Raw genomic sequence first — 22465 nt, forward strand, 5'->3', positions numbered from 1 at the left:
TCTCACAGTAATTGTCTCTTTATTATTTAATTTTTCTCAAATTTTTTTTTTTTAACAATTTTTTCTCAAAATAATTATCACGTTAAAATATCAATGCAACATTTATTATTTTTTCCATATGATTATACCCTTATTTATTGATTTTTTTAAGACATAAAAATGAAATATATTAACAAAGGCGGTGACCACCTAAATACAAGATGTACTTAATGGTCACCCATAAACTAAGAGTCATACAATGAAGTTACAAGAACACATGTCAGTCGATTGCCAAACATAATAAGGGGTCTTTATTTTATGCAACTTAACTACTACAATAATTACAAAGCTTAGCTCAATTGGTAAAAATAATGCATAGTAGTATATGTAAGATCGAAGTTCGAATTCTAAACATCATAAAAAAATTACAATTAATAAAGATATTTTAGTAAATGATATCAATTTTATCATTGAAATCAATATAATTAATCATTTTTTTACTAATCATTTTAAAATCATAAACGACTATAATTTAGAAATGTAGGGAATAACCTTCAATATTCGGCTGCTTGTCGACTTTAAAACAATTTTAATTTTGAAAACATCGAAAGACTCGTTTATAAAAATTGCTATCATCAATCACTCAATTGTTAAGCAAACAGAGCAAATTAGTAAAAGTCGTTGCTGCCTTTCAATAATTATTAAAGCTTATTTGTCCTTTTCAACATGTCCAGCTTCTCAATCAAAAACCCTTCTAGAAGCACTTATTATACTTATCACTTTTACACTCACAACTTGCCCCACATTGTAATCACTAATCACACCCTAACCCATGTGCACCCCTCTTTTTTCTTATCTTCTCCTCTCTATAAATCTCATTCCTCAAACCCCTCTCCCTCCATCTCCATAACACAACATAACACAGAACTTTTTTTACCTCAAAAATATCAAAAACATACTCAAATACCATAAATACCCCTTTCATCTCCTTTATTCAAGTTTCAATCTTTCACCTCAAAATCTCTTCTTTCTTCAATTCTAGTTAATGGGTTGTTGCTAAATCCTCTTTTAATCTTCATTTTCACTCTCAAATTTCAATTCTTAAGTTTTTTATATTATGAATATGGAGCTTATTTCTGGTTTACCCGAAGATGTGGCCCGAGACTGTTTAATTCGGGTTTCATACCAACAGTTTCCAACGGTGGCTTCAGTTTGTAAAGGGTGGAAGACGGAGATACATACGGTGGAGTACCATCGTCAACGGCGGAGAACCGGTAACAGTCAAAAAGTTCTTGTGATGGTTCAAGCACGGATTGAACCGAATAAAACTGAAACCGGTTCAACAAAAAGACTTGTAAACCCGGTTTACCGGTTGAGTGTGTTTGAACCGGAAACGGGTTTTTGGAGTGAGTTACCGGCACCACCCGGTTATAATTCCGGTTTACCGGTTATGTGTCAGGTAGCATGTGTTGGTTATGATCTTGTTGTGTTGGGAGGTTTGGATCCGGAAACATGGAAAGCATCGAATTCTGTGTTTGTTTATAATTTTTTGTCGGCCAAGTGGCGTTGTGGGACCCAAATGCCAGGTGGACCTCGTACGTTTTTTGGATGTTCGTCAGATGACCGCCAAACAATTTTTGTAGCTGGCGGTCATGATGACGAGAAAAACGCATTGAGGTCCGCTTTGGCGTATGATGTGGTGGCGGATGTGTGGGTTCAGTTGCCAGAGATGTCGTCGGAGAGAGACGAGTGTAAGGCGGTGTTCCGTGGCGGGAGGTTTATAGTTGTTGGTGGTTACACGACGGAGAATCAAGGGAGGTTTGAGAGGAGTGCGGAGGCGTTTGATTTTGTGACGTGGAAGTGGGGTCAAGTGGAGGAAGAGTATTTGGATTGTGCCACGTGTCCTATGACTTTGGTGGACGGTGGTGATGAGGAGGAGAGTGTTTATATGTGTTGCAATGGTGAATTGGTTATGATGAGGGCTCACACGTGGCAGAAGATGGGTAGGGTTCCAGATGAGATATGCAACGTGGCGTATGTTGGAGCGTTCGATGGTTTTGTGGTTGTGATTGGATCAAGTGGCTATGGTGAAGTGCATATGGGTTATGTTTTTGATGTAAATAATAATAATTGGAGAAAATTGGATTGTCCAGATGGGTTTAAGGGACATGTCCAAACTGGTTGTGTTTTAGAAATTTAGGAATTTTGAATTTTCTACTTTTTTTACTTTTGAATTTTCAACTATCAATATGATATTTTGAAGTTGCTAAACTAGTGGGAGTTCAAGTGGAGCTATGTTTTTTCCATAGGCTAAAACTCTATGGTTGATGTATTGGATCACTCAAGCACATAGCCATCAAGAACTTTCGAACAATGTTTTAAAAACTGAATCAAACCGTTCATTCAGTTAAATCGAGAATTGACATTGTCTACGATTTAGTTATTTGAATGGTTTGATCGCAATTTTGTATAAGTTTGAATAGTTAAAACACTTGAATCAACAATACTTGAATGGTTTGATTGCAGTTTTGTGTAAGTTCGAGTAGTTTAAAACACTTGAGCAAGTGGTTTGAAGATTTCTCGGATTCAATATCCACTTCAATTTTAAACATTGCTTTCAAGTTGTTGCTTGAACTCCTACATTTTGTACATTTTTTGGAATGGTATGGTAACGGTTTTAGTTATTAATTAGTTTTTTTTGGGGTTTTGACCTTTTATTTTCATGAAAAGAAAAAGGAAAGTTGATATAAAATATAGGTGAAATACGTAGTCTTGCTTTGTAAATTAATACCATAAGTTTTGTTGTACATGATTGAAATTGTACACTATGTTACGTTTGTTATTTAAAATACTACTACTATTGGTGTCAAAGCTTATGCCGACTCTTCTATTAGACGTAACGCAATCCTTGCTAACGTGTTGAGATAAGCTACTATTGACACATTCTCGAAGCTTATCGATTATATTACTATTGATTATTAATGTCACGTGTATCATCTTTTTTAACTAACTTTTTTCTTGTACGGTTCTAATGATTATTATTAATTCAAGGGTTCAAATTTTACCATTTATTTGTAAGAGTCTCGTTTAAAATTCGAACAAAATTTTGTATGGATTAGTCTAGCTATTTTGGCATCAGCAAAAATTGAATCTGAAATTTTAAGAGATTACACCCAAGAATTCAAACCAACACCATCAAACAACTCAAATGTTATTTTGTTTAGGTTAAATTACATCACCGATAAGTTATTTATTTATAACAAGTTGATCTTTAAATTATTTTATATTATTTAGGTCTTTTAAATTATTTAAGTGTAACTTTTAAATGTCAAATAACTTATTTTTTTAAGATAAAAAATTTCTCAAATTGTTATAATTATATAATTTAAAAGATCTAAATTGTACGAATTAAACATAAAAGAGCAACTTATTACAGTTATATAACTTAAAAACTTAATGATATCAAAAAAAAATTAAATGATCAACTTTCTATAGTTAAATAACTTAATCAACCTTTTATATAATTTAGCTTTTTTAAGAGGCAACCAAGTGTTATGCTAACTATGTTACATTATTTTGTTTAACCAAGTGTTAAAATAATGAAGATAAGGAGGAACACACACAATCTATCTAAAGTCAGATATAACCTTTTGTACGAGAATTCATAATAAATTTTGAATATAGTCTAGTAATTAAAGTCGCATCGCATGAAGCGTGAGTAGAAAATTTAACCATTTGTGTCAATCCAAATCCAAATGGTGTTTGATTTAGCACAAAATTAGTTATTTACTAGTCATTTCAATTAGTTAGGCTTGCTTGCCATATCAGAAGTTAGTTATAAATTTGTTATTAAAAGTTTAGTTAGTTATTCCTTTAAGTTATCCTTTGTTGTAAGACCATCCATAATGCAGCATCACATTTAGGTGTTTAAACGGATCCCAACGGTATACATTATTCGTTTTGTAATTAATACTTAATAAATACCTAATCTCTTCAGTCTAGCACCTCAAAATAATTATTAACTGGGTCCCAAAAATAACTCCATATCATTAAATTTTAACAATAATTTATATACACATCATAATTATATGATTTTAAAATATTGAAATAGTTTAATTATAAATTATTAAAAAAAACAAATATTTTTTTAAAAATTTATTAATAATTCAAAGAAAAAAGTTAAAACTTGAAAAAACAATATAAATTAAAGAGAAATTCTTGTGTAGGAACGAACCTAACCTATCATCCTTACAAACAACAAATTAAAACATGATACGTCGTTGTTTTTCCACCATAAATGGTGTTGGTGGTGAATGGTGATGGAAGATCACCAACTAGTGGTGGTGGAGAGAGAGAAAGGACTAGTTGATTTAATTTTTTATAATTATTTTAAAAAAAAACAACGACGTGTCATGTTTTAATTTGTTGTTTGTAAGGATGATAGGTTAGGTTCGTTCCTACACAAGAATTTCTCAAAATTAAATGATGCTAAATTATTGGTTTTTTTTTTTAATAAAATGATGCTAAATTATTTGTTATTTTGTTTAAATTCAATCATCATATATTTTTTTTTCCCATTCAGATGTGTAAATTATTTGTTGTTGTATAAAAATTGTTTTCCATTCAATCATCATATATAATTTACTTTTTAAAATTAAAATAATACGGAAATAGAATTAACTGTACATCAAGGATTCATGGGTAACAGGAGAGAGAAGGTGTCTATAAAAACACCAATCTTTATAAACACCATATTAATTGATGCTACAATGGGGTGCCTATTTAGTATAATGCTAAATAGGGAAAAGACTTCCCATTATAGACGGTCTAAAGGATATTCTTACCGATCATTTTCAATTTCATTTATGGTCAAATGATAAGAACAATTCTTCTCTCAAATTCTGAAATTTATGATTCGATGATTCCATAATCATGGAGTTTGTGAACATCAATATACCACATAAATATTTAAGTAGCATGAATTCAATTATGATATCATTTCTCACATTTTTAGGGAGGAGAATCAAGTAGCCGACCTCCTTGCAAATCATTCTACCATTCCTTCAATCAATGTTTGGCAAGAAGTTCCTATGTTTATTAAGGACTACTATATCAAAAACAAATTAGGATGCCCTAACTTTAAATTTTGCATGTAATTTTGAAGTTTTGGTATAGTCCCTCCAGTTTGTACTTCTTGCTTTATTTTGATTATAGATATTTTGGTGTTGGGTGGCCACCGCCCTTTTTTGCAAAATAAAAATAAAATTATGATATAATTTCTCAAATAATTTCGCTCTATTTTGAGAAAATATGTAGTAAATTAAGCTTTTTTTTATTTTTTATTTTTAACAAAAGAGAAAACTAAGATTTAAATTTATAACTGAAAAATCAAGATACTTGTTAGTTATATATGGTATTTTTTTTAGACATGCAGTCTCTCCATCCAAGAGTTATAGTAAGTGGGACATCAAATATCATTAATTACGATAGTAAAAAAATTCATTATCAAACAAATTATCTTATATTATATCAATGTAATAAGGATCTAATATATGCATTATGGGTGTAAAACAATTTTACATGGAGATTTTTTTTTACAAATGTGAGTTTTAGTGAGAAGAAATATAAGATGAAATTAAAGATACATTTGTTAATAGTTACGTTTTTTAACCAACAAAAACTCACATTATTTCATCAGAAGAAATATAAGATGAAATTAAATCAAATATTTAACGACGATCATATAACTTTGACATTTTTGTTAACACTATGGACGACACAATTTTTTTGTCTCCCGACAAAATTTATTTTAAAGTTTGAAAAATAACACAATAGTAATCTACATCGCGACATAATTATACCAAATTTTGATTGATTTCTGAACCTATCAATTATTCTATCAATCACTAACTTATGGTCTAACTCAATTTGCACATTCCATAGTCCCAATTGATCAAGTCATAAGATGGCATCACACAAACCCATTGTTAGTTGTTATCCTCTTCTCATTTTTATATGGACTTATATGTATTAATAGAGTCCATTTTATTCGTTATTATTCAATTTCTCTCATCGTTAAATTCTATTAAAAGTTATAATATCAACAATAAATAAAAGTGGTATTCCAATGGATGTCAGAGTAACTATTTGAGATTCATGTTATTCTAATTCTAATAGATGTGTCCTTCACGTAGTTATGTACAAAAATATTGTTTTACATTTAGTTAAATTAGTTTGATTTTGACTATTACTCCTAAGACTATGAATTTGGAAAGTTGGTTGGTTCTTCCTTCTCTTGATATGTTCCAATTGACCTAAGGAAGCAACTAACCTTTCCTACTTTTCTAACCTTTTCCAATTAGGGTAAAGCCCAAAGCATTTATACAATTGCACGTTTTTCCCTCTTTCATGTTAGTTGATTTTGTTTGTTCGCCACTTAAAAGTTAAAATCATTCCCTTAAATCCATCTCTCCACCCTATTGGTGACTAGTCAAAACAATCGATGAGACAAGTTTCATGTTTTTTTTTAAAAGAGTTATGTTAACAAGTGTTTTAAGAAAATTATTTAAAGAATTTATAAAAATAAATCTTATCTAAAAACTTAATAGCATGTTTTTCTATGTAAAAATTACTATGCGCACGTTCTTTGAGCTTATTCTAATTTAGTATTAACTTAGACAATGTCTTAAGACACTTGTTAGCATTTTCATATTCTAAATACTAGAATAAAGTGTTTGAACAAAATGTGTTTAGCAATAATAATCCTTAAGAGTTTTGATGATAACAAAGTTATAAAAATTGTCAATTGGATATGCTAATATTTGTTCAAGTGTACAGGACTATAGACAAAAATTTGACATCTTAAATTGGTTTTGGAAGAACAAATAAAGAGCAAGTACATCAACAAAAAGGGAAGCTTAAAGTGTCTGAAGAAAACTGCTCCTGAAGACAAGGTGCTCCTGAAGTGATGACGTCATCAAAAGCAAGTTCATCAGAAGCTGCAGTTCATCAGGAGATGCAACTTAAAGCTTCAAAAGCTGTTTCAAGGATTCAAACTCGTCTAAGATTGCAGAAGACTGGAAAAGTATTCCAACGGCTATTTTGAAAGGATTGAAAAGTATTGGATGGTTATTCTTCAAAGAGCGTTGACATAGTATGTTTGTACGAAGTGTACAACCACTATCTCCACTACTCTGTTTTTGTCTCTGCTACAAGGCAAGGATAACAGCTCTGCCTGCAACAATGTTTATTCATATTGGGAACACATTTGAAATTGATCCTTCATAGGACAATAACCATATCAGACAAAGGATCATTGGTGATTGATCAAAAGCTTCAAACGACTCTATTTTGAATGTGCTGGCAATTCAACGTCTTTTTCACACCTCTATATAAAGAAGTGAAGACTCAGAGTTTCATAAGAACAATACTACGCATCAGCTAAGCCAAAACTCTGTTGAAATTGTTCTCCACTTCAAAGTTCACTTAGAATTTCTTATCAAAGCTCATATCTTAGAAATTATAGAGTCTTTAGAGTCTGTATCTGATTTGTATTGTGAACACCACTGATTGTATATCAAGTGTTCATTTCAAACAATTTTCTTTGTAATTCTGTTTGAATTCAGAAGTCTCTTGCATTTGTGCTTGAGCAATAGAAGTCTCTTGCAATTGTGCTTGAGCAATAGAAGTCTCTTGATTGTGTTCAGGAGCATAGGAAGTCTCTTGCAGTTGTGCTTGAGCAATTTGAAGTCTCTTACTAAGTTTAGTAGTGAACATTTGTAATCAGATATTACATAGTGAACTCTCCTTGGAAGTGCAAGGGGGACATAACTGACTTCCGGTTTGTGGAAGGAACCTGTATAAATTGCTTGTGTCTTTCTTCTCTCTCTCTGTTTTATCCGCTGCAATTAGTTATGAACATCTCTTCAGAAGTAGAACTCTATCTGCTTCTGAACTGCATTTTCAGTTAGGAGAAAAAGAAGAAAAAGCTAACACAATTCAACCCCTTCTTGTGTTTTTCTTACCTTCATAAATGTAACGCCCACTTTCGTTTAATCGTTTATTTAATCGAGTTTAGGTGATTATATTATATTTATATAATATATGCATGATTTTGGTATGTCTTGATGATTTATGATGATTTGATTGATGACGTGTTAAGTTATGAGCTTTGGAAGATTTGATAAGAATATGAGAATTATTTTATTGTTAAATAAAATAAAGATTTGAAAATAATATAAAATATTTAGTTGAGGGCTGTTTTGATATTTTAGATAGTTTTAGGGGAGAAAGTGAGATAAGATAAGTTATTAGAAAGAGGTATAAATAGGGAAGACCTAATATCTTTAGAAAACCATTGTACGTGAAAACTTTTGGAAAAAGGGAGAAAAGGTTAGAGAGGAGCAAGAGACCAAGAGTGCTGCAATTTTCTTGAAACAAGGTAAGGGTGAGACTAATGATTCAATAGCATTGATTGTTGTAATCCTGATGATTAATTGACAAAGTTAGGATTGTTTTAGAAAAGTTTGAAAATTAGGTCAAAACCCTAAAAATTGATGATGAAACGGTAAAACTTGTTTAGATTGATGTAGAAACCGTCCTTTAACCTTAGAACATGTTTAGGATGGATTATGGAATCAAAATTAGGCTTTGAACCATGTTGTGTGTTGGATTTTTGAGAAAAACCCTAGTCTGCCCGTGCTTCTGTTCATCGCTCGCCACGGCGAGTGATGAACTTCATCGCTCGCCACGCGAGCCCTTTCCTTTCGCCTCGCGAGTTGTTTGGTGCAACTCGCCATGGCGAGCAACCCTTTCTCGCCTCGCGAGCTTAGGCAGAGTGCATGTCATATTTTATGTTTCGACATTTTTAGTTGGACCTTGGATGCCCTAGAGTGCCTGAACATACCTAGTATTGATTAGGAATGAATGTAGGATCAGAGGGAACCCAAAACAACATTAGTTTGGGAGATGAGTGGTACTCGCCTCGCGAGTACAACCTGAATGTACTTGTTTGAGTGTTTGTGCGATCTGTGTCGCACGTGTTGATCAAGAGCGAACCCCTAGTTGGTATTAAGACCTAATGATGACGTTTAATGCAGTCTGTAGAGTTGTTTAAGTTATGTTGATATTAAATGGACATGAACTAATGTATTGAATATTCGTGCAAGATATGAAGGTTGATGTTCCTGATATTTATAAGCTATTGATATAATGATATCATCTTGTTTATGTGATCTGTTTATGCTGCTTCCGTTATTTAACTAAGTGCATAAGTTTATGATGAAGTTAGCTCCAAATTATTGGATGCATGTTGATATGTTGATTACGATGTTATTGTTCATAAGTGTCCATGCATAGCATCTCATTGAGCTTAGTCCTCACCACGAATAATAGGAGCTTTGTCCTCCGCACGTTTTATAGGAGCTTTGTCCTCCGCACGATTAAAGTATATTAATACTTATGATGACGATTGATACCACATGCATATAGGGAGTCTAAGAGCATTGTCACATTGTCATGATTAAGATGCCTTGTTGATGATGATTGAATACGTGATTACGTGATAAGTGTTTATCAATTATGTGATTTTGTTCATGATAATTGGATATATGATTATGTTATAACTGTTTAGCAAATATGCAATGTTATCTAAGGAATGATTATGATGTTAATTTATGATTCGCAATTACATTGATTAATGTTATTTGATTATGAAATCTCACCCCTTCTGCTTGAAAATGTTGCCCTTCGTATGGGTAACTTGCAGGTGATCGTACTTAGTTTGCAGGTTGCTTTCGTGAGTTGGTCTTGCCTTCACTGTGTCGTCTAGGTCGCTCTGATACGTAACGGGACGGGGTTTATGTTTATGCATGCTTCATTCTCTTACGTGACTATTATGTTATTTTTATAATGTTATGGATTACGATTATGGACTATTTGATGGGGCCTACGTGCCAAAACGTTTTATGAATTAAGATTATGATTTTCCGCTGCAATGGTTAAGATATTGGTTAAATTGTTATTTAACTGTTGGATTACGTTATATGTGATATCCCGTTGTTTGATGTTTACTCTGATAAATGTTATGTTTTAAGAATTTTTTTAATATTGGGAAAACGGGGTGTTACAATAAAGATGAATACTTCTGGCCATATTATTATTCACGGTGTCTTCGACCTTAATTCTTAGAATCAGATTTGTCCTTTTGTTTTTATTCTTTATGGGTCAACTTGATTCGTAATTACTAGACATAAAAAAAAAAAAAAAAAAAAAAAAAAAAAAGACAAACTTTTAAAATATTCTACATTTATTTTTTTGATTTTTTACAATGTTGTGCTGTGTTATATTGAACACCAAGTTATCTTTATTTCTAATCATTTTTCTAAATTTGAACCAAAAATAATATATACATGTTTTCCATCTCCTCCTCTGCTCGGTTGTTATAAAATGGATGTTCACGTTTCCTTCGTTACTAATTTGGATAGCACCTATGAAGCCCGAATACGAGATACGATACGGATACGATACTGCACCAATACTGAAAAATTTCAAAAATCAAGATACGATACGACTGAGATACGTTAATAAAAAAAATTATATATATAAATATACAATATAATTATACCATTTTTTTAATATGAAAATATATTAACAAACAACATAAATCAGTCATAGGCTCGTAGCAAATCAACATAAATATAAATAATATTGACGATTAAAAGAGTGATTATTAGCCAATTACATACACAATATATCCCAAAAAGAGCACCATCTGTGTTATACTATATCCAAAAGGAACATTGTTAGTGTTATACTATATCGATCTAAAAAAGAAACACTATATTCAAAAAATAACACATCAGTACTCAAGAGTTAAGTTATTTTAGTTAACATTAATTGGGAAGTATCGGGGCAGATACCGGTGTAGGATAATGATTGGATACTCTCCGGATACGTATCGAGAAGTATCGGATAATTATTTGTTTAAAAAATAAAATTTAATCTTCGATTAATCTTCTGATACGTATCGAAAAATATCGAACAGGTATCGGTACAGAATACGCAAAGAATACGGTATGTGATCCATTTTAAAGTATCGAGGCTTCATAGGATAGCACTGCGTTGTGAGAGTGAGAGACTCCAATGGTCATCTCATACATGCTTTCTACTATGAGTTAGGAACATGCAATTCCATTTGGGATAAGTTGTCTTTTACCGCGAGGCCAATAGCTATGCGTCGTGTGGGTTTTTCCACCAACAAGGGTCATTATGCATATTTTGATCAAATTTTACTTAATTTAGCTTGTCTTGCACTATCTATTTTGTTATCAGATGATGTTAATTTCTCTACGATTTTGATCTAACAATCTAGATGTCAAACAAATTTTGATTTTATTTAAAAAATAAACCTAACGAGTTTAAGATCTAAAACATAAAATCTTGATCGGATAGACATAAATCCCATGACTGCATGAATGCGTGTAGTCAATGACCGCATGAGATTGAAGTTTATTTATCTACCTCAGTTTCATAAAAAAATCAAACTTGGTTATATGTTGATTAGAAAGAACACAATCGCTTAGATATGCAATTGGACTTCTCAGTTTGTGTTGATGAATCACTCATTCAGTCCCGTAGGAGTAGTGCTTAAGAATAAAATATGAAGTATAAGTAATGTGAGCTAACCTAATGCTGCTCATTAGCACCTTCATATAAGCACCTTGTAGAAAATATATTATATAGTACGTGTTCTCAAGTTCCATTTCCATTCATAACAAAAAGAGTAATTACAAGTGAGAAGCAATTATTTATTTACTTCACAAGCACGTAACAAGAACCTCTACAAATTTACTATACATGTGCTCCTTCAAATACATCCTTTGCACCTTCTTTCTTCCATTCATTCCCATTTGTTCTCTTGCCAATCGGTTTTCAAGTAAAAACTCAAGATTTTGAGCAAGAACATGATTCCCTTTACGTCTAATAGGATGAAGAAGACCACTCACATTATGCTCCACAATTTCCTTTGTCCCCCCACCATCTGTTCCTAGAACCGGAAGACCAAATGCCATTGCTTCTATCGTCACACGTCCAAAGGTTTCTCCCAATCCCTGAGAGTTAATGACATAAACATCAGCAGCTGAGTATTCAAGATAAGTATATAAACAGTCCAATTACCTGAGAATTAATGACATAAACATCAGCAGCTGAGTAAAGTGAGGCAACATGTGTTGTCGATGGAGTCCACAAAACAGACTTTGACAAATTTGAATGTTGTGACAAAAATCTTAAAATACTTTTAACATATTCCACCTTGTTACTCTTAGATCCAACTGAACCAATCAGAATTTTCAGAGATTGTTTCATTTCTCCATTATTGTTGGACAACACTCTCTTGCTATTGCTATCCTTCATCATTGGTAACAATTTTCTAAGATGATGTCTTCTAGCCAAAGTATAAATATCTTCAACTTTTGATGAATTTTGCATTTTGTAATCATCTTCAAATGATTCATTTTCTAATACTGACTTTGCTGGTTCAAGAAACAATAACTGTCCCTTTCCAGGATTGATGCTACTTAGAGATATCACAAGCATATCATTATCATTCAAACCTAATTCTCTTCGGACTGATTTGCGCAACAACTTCCTCTTCTCATTCATTTTCTCGGTATCACTCGAGGAATAAAGTCCGGCTGAGAAAGCAAGTTCATCATTAACAGACAATGGAACATGTACAGGCTGGAATCTAAGCGTTATGCTTTCTTCTTCACACCATTTTTGCCATTTCTTAGATTGTGATTCGGAAAGAAAAACCAACATCTTCACTTTGTTCAAGACGTCCTTTGAACGATCGAAGTACTCTCTTCTGTTTTCCATAATCCACCAAACAACTTGATTTGCAGCAGCAGGAAAGTATTCAATGTATTGTTCTGTAAACATACAAGAAAAATGTTGTTCTAATAAGAACTTCTGTAGAAAAGTACTTATTTACACAAATTAATTAATTAAATAACAAACAAAGAAATCACCAAGAAAACATTCAAACACTAAAAAATCACAAAAAAACAAGGAAAATTAGAAATTTCTTCATACCAATCCATGAAGCACAAACAGCCGATCCAGCAATGACAAGATCAGCATTCATTGAAGTTTTGAAGCTATGATCCACTTTATCATCAATCACCTTAATTTCTCTCCTTACAAGTTCTTGCATCAAACCACCTTTCCTGCTAAGAACAACAGCTGAAACATTTGCTCCACAACTCATCAATTCAGTTGCCAATTCCATCATTGAAAGTGGTGCTCCAGTCATAGAAAGTTCATGAAATATCAACACAAAACTCTTTGACATAACAAGTTTTGCAAATTCACTTTTCTTGTCACATTTTCCACAACCCTTCTCATTAGTACTCAATTTCAAGATTTTGTCCTCCATTGAATCAAATGGACCAACAAGAGGAATTTCTAACTCCTTTTCCTTACCATGTACCTTACTTCTCAAAAACCTTCTACTCTTCCTTTTCCTTGAACTGATATTACCATTTTCTCTTTTCTTGGCCAATACAACATCTACGAGATTATTCACACCAACTTTTTCATTATCAACAAATAAAGAACTTTTTTGCACAACTGAATCTTGATGATTTTTAAGATGAAAATCAAACCCTTTTAATTCTTGTTCTTTCTCATATTGATCCCACTTAGATTGAACAAAAAACCCAAGATAAGCCCAAAGAGTAACCAAAATCAGACACAAAACTAACCGGTTGCTTCCAATCCAAGAAAACGATGCATTACTACTACCTTTGCTTTCTCTTCTTCTCAATGAAGGTGAATGTTGTTGTGGAATTGATCTTGATGATGAAGATTGAAGTTCTCCTCTACTGTTGTTGCATTCCTCCATTTGATTACTACTATGAGTCACATGCATAAATTCTTTTTTCCTTTTTGAGACAGAATCAATAGAATGATTGTATATAAAAGCTATGTTATAATTCTTGATGCTATGTTTTTGCATTTACAATGGACCCTTTTGCACGCTATGTAACAAGATGTGAATGTGAATGTGAATGAAAGAGAGTTTTAACAAGAAGAGAAGGGTTTTATGAGTATGATAGAAAACGGTTCACGAGCGGTGCACGTGTTAGTTAGTTTGGTTGGTCAACTAAAATATTATTTATATTATTTTAGGTGAGCAAAAGAAAGGTTAAAATATTTCAAGAATTGCAACGACTTTGGTATTTGTTGAAATGTACCATCATAGGACATTAATTTGGTACAAAACATGACATTGATTACTTCTCTTCTTAAGTGTTCTATAACTGAGATCAGCTTGTTATTTTTTTGGTTGATTTCAATTTAGTTATATGATAATATAATTTGAAAACTATTTGAACGGAATAGAACGACACAAGACAAGACAAAATAATATAATTTAAAAAAACTCACTGTACAAAACCCAAATACAGCGAAACCGAATCTAAAACCAATTAAGTTTCAAGCTATTCGTAGATTTAACAGAATTTACATAAAAATTATATCTTTTTTCTTTTATTAAAGTTACATTATGCAAAAGAAAAAACAAATAGATGGCAGTAAGATTAATGGATATGGATATGCAAAATGGTAGAGAATAGGTTGAATTTGTAAAGAATGGTGGATACATGAAAGTATAACAATGGAGTTGAAATAAAATTGATATAAAGGGCAACATGAACAAAAAAGATAGAGGGGTAATAATGGAAATGAAATAGACCCTCTGCTCACTTTCTTCACAGGTGTGAGGAGATTAAAAAAGGAGAAAATTTAGATACTTTTCGTATAGTTCTAATTTTTAGTTAAGTTCTAATTTTTAGTTAAGAATAATACGACAAACACCTAAAAAATTGTACCTAAATTTTCTCCATTGAAAAAAGCAGTGGGTCCCACAAAAATCTCTCTCTTCTCAAATTTCTTTGCAAAAACAAACAGGAGAAAGCACCTATTTCTACTCTCTCTCTCATATTTCTCTCTTCTCTAAATCATCTCTACCAAACAGACCATCATTGCCTTTTTCACATTTCTTAATAAATATTGTCAGTGTAATTTATATGTGTATTAAATTTGACTTTTCATAGTGTAATTTATATGTGTATTAAATTTGACTTTTCATATTTCAAAACAAATTAGTAGTATCAAGTAAAAATATGTTTAGGGAAGAAAAAAAATACATCTAATAATTTGAAAGAAGGTTTATATTTAGGGACAAAAATAAAGTCAAATGAGGAATTAAAATGCTTAATATCAATGGTCTCTGTTATTCAAAAAATATCAATGGTCTATGGTGCTCCCTCTAAAGATGCCGTGAACATAAGAAAGTTGCCACCAAATAACAATATCAAGAAGCGCGGAAAATTATAGATGAAATTTTTTGAAAACATATCCAGAAACTCAAATCAATTCAGATAAAAATGATGGAAAAACGATGCATTGATTAAAATTGTCATAAAAGCTTTAGTCACTGTAGAGGTAAGCTTATATAGTCTTATAACCAAAGCACAAAGGTGACAAGATGGAACAAAGGTAACCATTTACATGAGAAAATTTTGTATCTCCATGATGCAATCAGCTGCTTCACAATCATTATCATATATTTTTTTTCTCTATATCCATAGTTCACGAAAAGCCTGACTAGTTTCTCACAAGCTTCATTAGAAAACCAAACAAGCAAGAAAAACCTGAAAAGAACCACCATAAATTGTGTTATTTCAAAAGATCAATCCATTAGGGTACTAAGTAACTGAAATCCATTAGCAGCACACCATGTAACACTTGTTTTGACAACTATTTTACCGGTTGAAATTCAAATGGATCTCACTCAAAATAGACTCAATTGAATTTCAACCAATAGGAGGGTATGTTGGAAGAAAAAAAAATGTTAAATGGTATTATAGAATCTCTATTTTCATAATTATTCTTACCGCACAATTAAACAAGCAACTACCACCCGTCAAACTGCAGAAACTTCAGGAATGTGGAACAGCATGAGCAGGTGTTATATAACTGCAAGGGCAAAATTATGGAAAGGGAAAGAAAGGGGGGGAAAATAAGATGTTAGTCCAAGCATAATCATTGTAACATTTTTGTTAAAAGGTCATGACTTCTTAGTATTCTCAAGATTAAAAGTAGTTCAGTAGCTACCTAGAATGTCTTGAAATTTATTGCAGCCCAAAGTGCTCCAGATCAGAAGCTGGAGAACAAAGGGCCTAGAGTAAGGCCTGCATAACAAAATTACTGAATATAAGAAAATGCAACAATACTGCAAACATAAAACTAGTTATTAGTTTGCAGAGGACAAACCTTTATCTGCTTATTTCAAATAAGCTGCATCCTATATAAAACCTCACTGACCAAAATTCATCTCCGAATATCTGCATAAATAGCATAACCAACATTAATTGAAATGATTTGAGAAATATGCAATCATGACGGTAGCAATAAAGATGATTTTGCAAGCCAACTTGCCTGCGAGGTTTATTCTGTCGTTGTCCATACTCGTCATTTACCAGCTCTACAGACAAATAAAAGACAAATCACAATTGATGTAACCGAAGTCAAAAGGTGAACTATCAGAGGGTATGAAATATATTTTACCAGTTTTTTGTGGTGGCTTCAATTCATTATTAGCTTTATTCACATTTTCCTTGCTGCAAAGGTTCATCGCAAAAAGAAAAAGAAGAAATCAATAATCTAGCAATAAGCTACTGCAATATCGCAAATGAAATGGTAATACATCATATAGTTAATACTATAAAACTGGACAAACCTTGAATTATCAATTGCAGAGGTCTGTCCCGGTTGTCGACCATAAGCACCGTCAACAGCAAGGTATGGTGAACAGTATTGAGCACCTAAAGCTCCAGCAGCACCAGCCAAGACTGGTAGCCTAAATACAAACAAGGTAATTACTAAGTTTAGAGTGATGAAAATATAAGGAATTTAAGATTGTTCAATTATAAATAAAAGTATAACTCATAAGATATATCTGTACCATGTCATTTCTGATTTTCCCAAACCAAGCTGAGGATTAGCAACATATCCAGGGAATGCCATGCCAACAGCAGGAACTCCCATACCACCAGGATGCTGGCCCCCAAATTGCATGACTGCATCCAACCAAATTAAAAATAGAAAAATCAATTGCAAGCGTAAAGGAATTCAAAGAACCCAAGACGATATTAATATAAATCAGAACCGTAAGGCTAAAGATGACAATACAGTAGAGTCCTGCAGTACCCAATCTCACATACCTTACCTCTGTACTTCGAAAGAAAGAAAATTCAGGACCCAAGACCTAACCCCAAGTATATTATACAAACCCAAAAAGTCAAAAACTATTATCCGCGTCTTCATTAAGTTGAAATATAATCTTCCATAATGCATTTGTTTGACGATTAATCCAACATAAATGCTATTGATAATACTAACAATCGAAGTGAAAAAACAGTAAATAGCCCTAATAATATAGGTATACAATCTTAGAGTTTGGAATAGTAAATAACCCTAATATTACTTATCATTCTCACTTCAAGATCAAACAAAATATTCGACTATTCGTATTAACAGGTTAACATCAAATAATATTAAATAATTTTTGCAGGACAACAATGATAAAATTTAGAATCATTCAATCACAATATCAGAAGAAAATTGCATTTGAACAACAGAACTTGCATCAAGTAGACAGGAGTCAAAATTTCCTTAACTTTTGCAATTTAGTTACAAACCTGGTAAGAAGGTGGGGAAGTTTGGATCTCCTTGACTGATGCCCATATTTCCAGCAGCACCCATTACCTGTGCCCCACCATAAACAAAAGGTCCCCTTCCAGGACCCTGGGGAGCTCCCTTTCCCTTCCCCACCAATGCACCTTTGGCTTTACCTGATTCTGAGGCCGCATCTGTTTCTCCAGAATCAAGTGAATTAATTGATGCAGATCTTTTTGGAGGAGATGAAGACTGAGATCCACTACCAGGTCGATGGCCCATCTGTGCGGCAGTAGCTTGCACAGATGTTAAAGTTCGCCCTGGTGCAGAACTTCTCTGAATAGCCTGCAGTTGTGTTGGAGAAACTTTATTTACTTGAGTATGTGAGGGAACAGGTTGGTAATTCATCTGTAATGGGATTGGTGCACCTCTCCCAGGCCCAGCAGGCCTGGGAAAAGGAGATTGAGAAACATGGACACCAGAAGATCCAGGCGGTGCCAAATGAACATTGTTCAAAGGCTTTCCAACAGATGGGCCAACAGACTGGTCAATATACAGCTTGTCCATGCTGATGGAATCAACAACATTCTTTCCCCGATGAATTGTATTGTTTTGAACCGGAAAACCCTCATCCATAACAGGGTGAATGTTCCTGCTGGTGCTGCCAATTTGTACATCCCGTTTTTGTGGCAGATTAATGTCTTTGTTAGAAGAGCCAGAGGGGTAAAATGGAGGGGATGCATAGTTCAAATTTGAAGCAACATGTGAAGTTTTCTTAGCAGGCACAGGGTCAGATTCTGCATTGGATGATGGCATGGAGTTTCTCTCTGAAATAGCAAGTGAAGTTTTATCCTGAGATTTCCTAGATCTAAGAGAACAAAAAAAAACATATCAGAAATCCTCAACATGATAGTGATCATGTCAACAGAAAATTCTACAAAATGAATCTTGTACTTACTGTTTATTTTGCACCTGGGGAGCTGGACCATTCCTTCGGTTAGTAGGTTCATACCTTCGAGGCCCTCTTCCTTTCACGACAACCTTAGGCACCTGATTTTGATTGCTACCTTCATTATATTCTCTGTTATTATATTCTCTGTTGTTATATTCTCTGTCATTGTATTCTCTTCTGTTTCCACGAACATGTCCTCCACGACCAGTGCCACGAGTTCTACCGCGCCCTCGAAAATTACCCCTAGAAGGTCTCCTCTAAATTTCATACACACAACATTAGAAAAGAGTCTTAGAAAAATGACTGTTGAACTAAAATGAATGTGTGATCACAAAGCACTATAAAGATCATTACCTCTAAATTTCATACACACAACATTAGAAAAGAGTCTTAGAAAAATGACTGTTGAACTAAAATGAATGTGTGATCACAAAGCACTATAAAGATCATTACCTCATCATAGCGTCTATCTTGCACTGAAATTTCCTCGAATTTATCATGTCCCCATTTCTTGTCATCTTTGGACTCCCACAATCTCCTTCCACCATGCATCCTCCTTTGAAAAGTCAGAGAGTTAAAAAGATAAGAAAAAAAAAACTATGAAGCAGACACATACATCTCACGCATTGACACTAATAATTGGATAGAATAATAGAATGTAATCAAACGTGTCAATGCCATACATGTGCCTTTGATCTAAAGTATCCGTAATATGAAGCAGACACATACACGACACTGACTCACGCATTGACATTAATAATTGGATGGAATAATGTCAATGCCATACAGGTGCCTGCGATCTAAAGTATCCGTGATACATACAAAATAGCAAATTCTATGACCAAATCTAAAACAAAGCTACAAAATTCCAAGTCAAAGTAACACTAAATATACAACAAATATAAACAGATTCATAAAGGTATATTTGGTACAAAGCAACATGATGAAAAAAGATACCTTTGGCGGGCATTAGAATTGTCCCTAAAACGGTCATCATGCATGTAAAAGGCACCAGCAGTGGGCACAGCAAATGGTTCGTTCTCCTTTTTCTCCTCCAAATTAACCTCACCAGAATCTTCTTCTTCCAAAGAGGGTACCACACCACCTTCAGATTCCTTAACCACAATCACTGAACCATCAACCCCACCTTCACCTTTCTCCTCATAAACCTCTTCTTCAACTCCCTCCTCATACTCTTCTTCCTCGTATTCTTCTTCTTCCTCAACTTCCTCATCATCTTCATCATAATCAGCAACACCACCTTCACCATCTGAATCATCAGAACGAACCCTAACACGAAGATCTTCACTCTTAACTGAATCATCATCATCTCTTTCTCCTACCCCTCTTTCCTCTTCTTCTTCATCATCACTAGCCTCGCGTCTCCGCATTGTAAGAAGTGATCTTTGCGCCTCTTCAGGATCACTCTCGTAATCAACATCATCTTCCGCAACAGAATTAGCCATATCAAAAACCCCACAAAAAACCTAGAAATTCAAGAAACAAAAACCCCCAAAAAACAAGAACCCCACACAAAATTAATCCACCAATTCCAAAACCCAGAACCGAAAAACGATAAAAATTCAAACTTTATCGTTAACAGAACAATTAATCAATGAAAATAAAAAAAAATAAAAAAAACCCTTTTATGCAAAGTTTCTTGAATCGATTGAAATCGGATGAAAAAGAGCGGCAAGAAATGTGAGAGATGGTGAAAATGGAACCCTAATTGGGGAAATTGAGGGAGGGGATTGAGCGGGGATTGGGATCTGAAACCCTAGATTGGAGATTTAGGAGTGAATGAATAGTCACGAATTGTGAAAAGAGGAGAAGTTGTTTGAAGTTAAAATAGAGGATTACGTAGGAAGTAATTATCTGATTTTAGAAGGGTAATTTGGGGAATTTTGCTGATTTGGGATCTCGTGATTCGTCAACTACTGGCACGTGATATAGACTCTGGCACGTGATATAGATCACAAATTTGTTTGATACGTGGGATGATATTGACGTGATATAAGATTTTTTTTTTTCTCTGAGGGAAAGATTTTTTTTTTTTTTTATTACTAACGATTTTAAGATACTTATTTTTTTAAATTGTTTTGCTAATATATATTTATTTATTTAAAACCAACTACTATATGTATATGTCTAATCGATGCGTTGATTTGTAACAAATCTCGGGCACTCTTTTTTAGATTTTAATTGTGATTTCTTTGAATTTTTTTCTCTTACTTTGAAACTTCTATATTTGTTTCTTTTAATTTCGTAATTTCATTCATTTTTCGTAAAAAAATTGACGTCATTATTAGGCATGACAACATAATCTACTTCTTTTTGAGTTCATCCAAATTCGTCTAACTTGTTGAAAAGGAAGAGTAAAAAATAAAGATTTAAAAGAAGGTTAAGAGGATGGAGAAATGAGAGGATGAAAAGGATGCGTAAGATGGTGAGTAAAAGAATGAATAAAAAAAACTTAATGTTGTTATTTCCCATGACTTTGCAAGGATATGCGTTTTTTCTTTTGTTGTGAGGAACTTGTGTTCCTCGACAAACTTGGTCGAAAGTGTGTGTTATTTTCTTCTAGTGATGGTGCATGAAAACTATATTTTTATTTAATTTAATATTTGTTCGGTACTTACAACTTGATACCCCATATAAGGTCACATGACCTTTAGGATGATCGAACGAATGATAGAAGACTCTTGAGAGCAACCAAGCTAGAAAGACATCATAAAACATTAAACAAGCAAAGGGATCAGTCACACATATGTAAGAAGGATCAACACATAATCAACTGGCATGAGAAAGCCAATCGGTCATCAACATGAAACTTTTATCTAGAACTACCACAACTACATCATACTCAATCATTGGCTACTATAACGATATATCCTTTGAGACATGCTCCTCCTATGAACTTGAGTCTCAAAATGATTAGGCAAGCTAAAAAAACAAAACCCTAGAGCATTCGCTCCGCATAAATACATGCCACTCAGCCAAAGAAAGATAATGGAGAGTTGGCTTAAATGAGCACTAAATATTTTTTTGGGAAATCTCCTCTAAATCACTAGTATGGCTATCGAAATCATGAGCATCAACATGTAGGTTTCATATCCAAGTAGTAGTATCAGGTCCCTTAGCGATTGTTCCTGAGAAATGACCAGGTTTTGCCCATTGCTCGAAAGAAGTTTTCATGGGATTCCTATTTACCAAAATTTGGATATGGATCTACCAAAATTTTGACTTTTGGTTCCGGCAAACGAATAATCATTGAGTCATCCTCTTTTCGGACAACACATACAAAGAGACCGGCCAACATAAAACATAATTAGTGAACTTATGAGAGATGAGAAATGTTTATATTAACTATCTTTCTTTTCTATCTCCCATATATCTACTCTATATTTTCTTTAGTCATTCACTAGAACAATTATGATCCGAAAGTTAATTCGGGGCAAGTGTTTGGATCTATTATGACATAGCAGTGAGGATATTAGAGAGATTTGGCTACTAGGGTACGAGATCTCACTACTATACACTTAATACTCACTTAAAACCTCAGGTAACCACATTTACAAGGGCTAAACATTAGGACTCTATTCTAACATGAACAATATCTTATTGTGAAGACGTGTATTACTCTATTTTTTTGTCTCTTCTCTTTGTTCTGTTACAAAAAAGTAAAATTGAAATGAAATATTGTTATGCTATAATTTTTTCTTTTTAATGAAATATTTGCATATCCTAGCATGTAGATGACATGAATACTAGTACATACATATTCATGTG

General features: G+C 33.2%; 3 protein-coding genes across 3 annotated transcripts; 1 reads left to right on the forward strand and 2 right to left on the reverse strand.

The window, feature by feature from the left end:
• Positions 1-818: 818 nt before the first annotated feature.
• On the forward strand, positions 819-2667 carry LOC25491381 (F-box/kelch-repeat protein At1g15670). The gene has a single exon (XM_013599281.3). It carries the CDS (start codon positions 1097-1099, stop codon positions 2177-2179), a length of 1083 nt encoding a protein of 360 aa, XP_013454735.1. The 5' UTR covers positions 819-1096; the 3' UTR covers positions 2180-2667.
• Positions 2668-11685: 9018 nt separating this feature from the next.
• LOC25491382 (uncharacterized) lies at positions 11686-14382 on the reverse strand. The gene is made up of 3 exons (XM_013599282.3): positions 13075-14382; positions 12157-12911; positions 11686-12089 (listed from the first exon to the last, which is right to left on the reverse strand). The coding sequence occupies exons 1-3, from the start codon at positions 13997-13999 to the stop codon at positions 11796-11798; spliced, it is 1974 nt and encodes a 657-aa protein (XP_013454736.1). The 5' UTR covers positions 14000-14382; the 3' UTR covers positions 11686-11795.
• A 1024-nt stretch (positions 14383-15406) lies between these two features.
• LOC25491383 (protein MLN51 homolog) lies at positions 15407-20511 on the reverse strand. Its single transcript, XM_039832968.1, has 12 exons — positions 19634-20511; positions 19130-19232; positions 18683-18933; positions 17748-18592; positions 17012-17126; positions 16787-16906; positions 16615-16667; positions 16486-16531; positions 16321-16391; positions 16162-16238; positions 15942-16023; positions 15407-15698 (listed from the first exon to the last, which is right to left on the reverse strand). The coding sequence occupies exons 1-9, from the start codon at positions 20140-20142 to the stop codon at positions 16364-16366; spliced, it is 2070 nt and encodes a 689-aa protein (XP_039688902.1). The 5' UTR covers positions 20143-20511; the 3' UTR covers positions 15407-15698; positions 15942-16023; positions 16162-16238; positions 16321-16363.
• Positions 20512-22465: the final 1954 nt, after the last annotated feature.

Source organism: Medicago truncatula, chromosome 4 (assembly GCF_003473485.1).
Source record: "Medicago truncatula cultivar Jemalong A17 chromosome 4, MtrunA17r5.0-ANR, whole genome shotgun sequence".
Lineage (NCBI taxonomy): Eukaryota > Viridiplantae > Streptophyta > Magnoliopsida > Fabales > Fabaceae > Medicago > Medicago truncatula.

Bases quoted from the DNA above. Each gene is read 5' to 3' on its own strand.
- LOC25491381 (XM_013599281.3), top strand. From the start codon at position 1,097: ATGAATATGGAGCTTATTTCTGGTTTACCCGAAGATGTGGCCCGAGAC.
- LOC25491382 (XM_013599282.3), bottom strand. From the start codon at position 13,999: ATGCAAAAACATAGCATCAAGAATTATAACATAGCTTTTATATACAAT. The intron at 12,912-13,074 runs GTATGAAGAAAT...GTATGTTTACAG, and splicing joins TGTTTGTGCTTCATGGATTG to AACAATACATTGAATACTTT. The intron at 12,090-12,156 runs GTAATTGGACTG...ATTAACTCTCAG, and splicing joins TTTATGTCATTAATTCTCAG to GGATTGGGAGAAACCTTTGG.
- LOC25491383 (XM_039832968.1), bottom strand. From the start codon at position 20,142: ATGGCTAATTCTGTTGCGGAAGATGATGTTGATTACGAGAGTGATCCT. The intron at 18,593-18,682 runs GTAAGTACAAGA...TTGTTCTCTTAG, and splicing joins CCCCAGGTGCAAAATAAACA to ATCTAGGAAATCTCAGGATA. The intron at 16,392-16,485 runs GCAAGTTGGCTT...CTATTTATGCAG, and splicing joins CGACAGAATAAACCTCGCAG to ATATTCGGAGATGAATTTTG.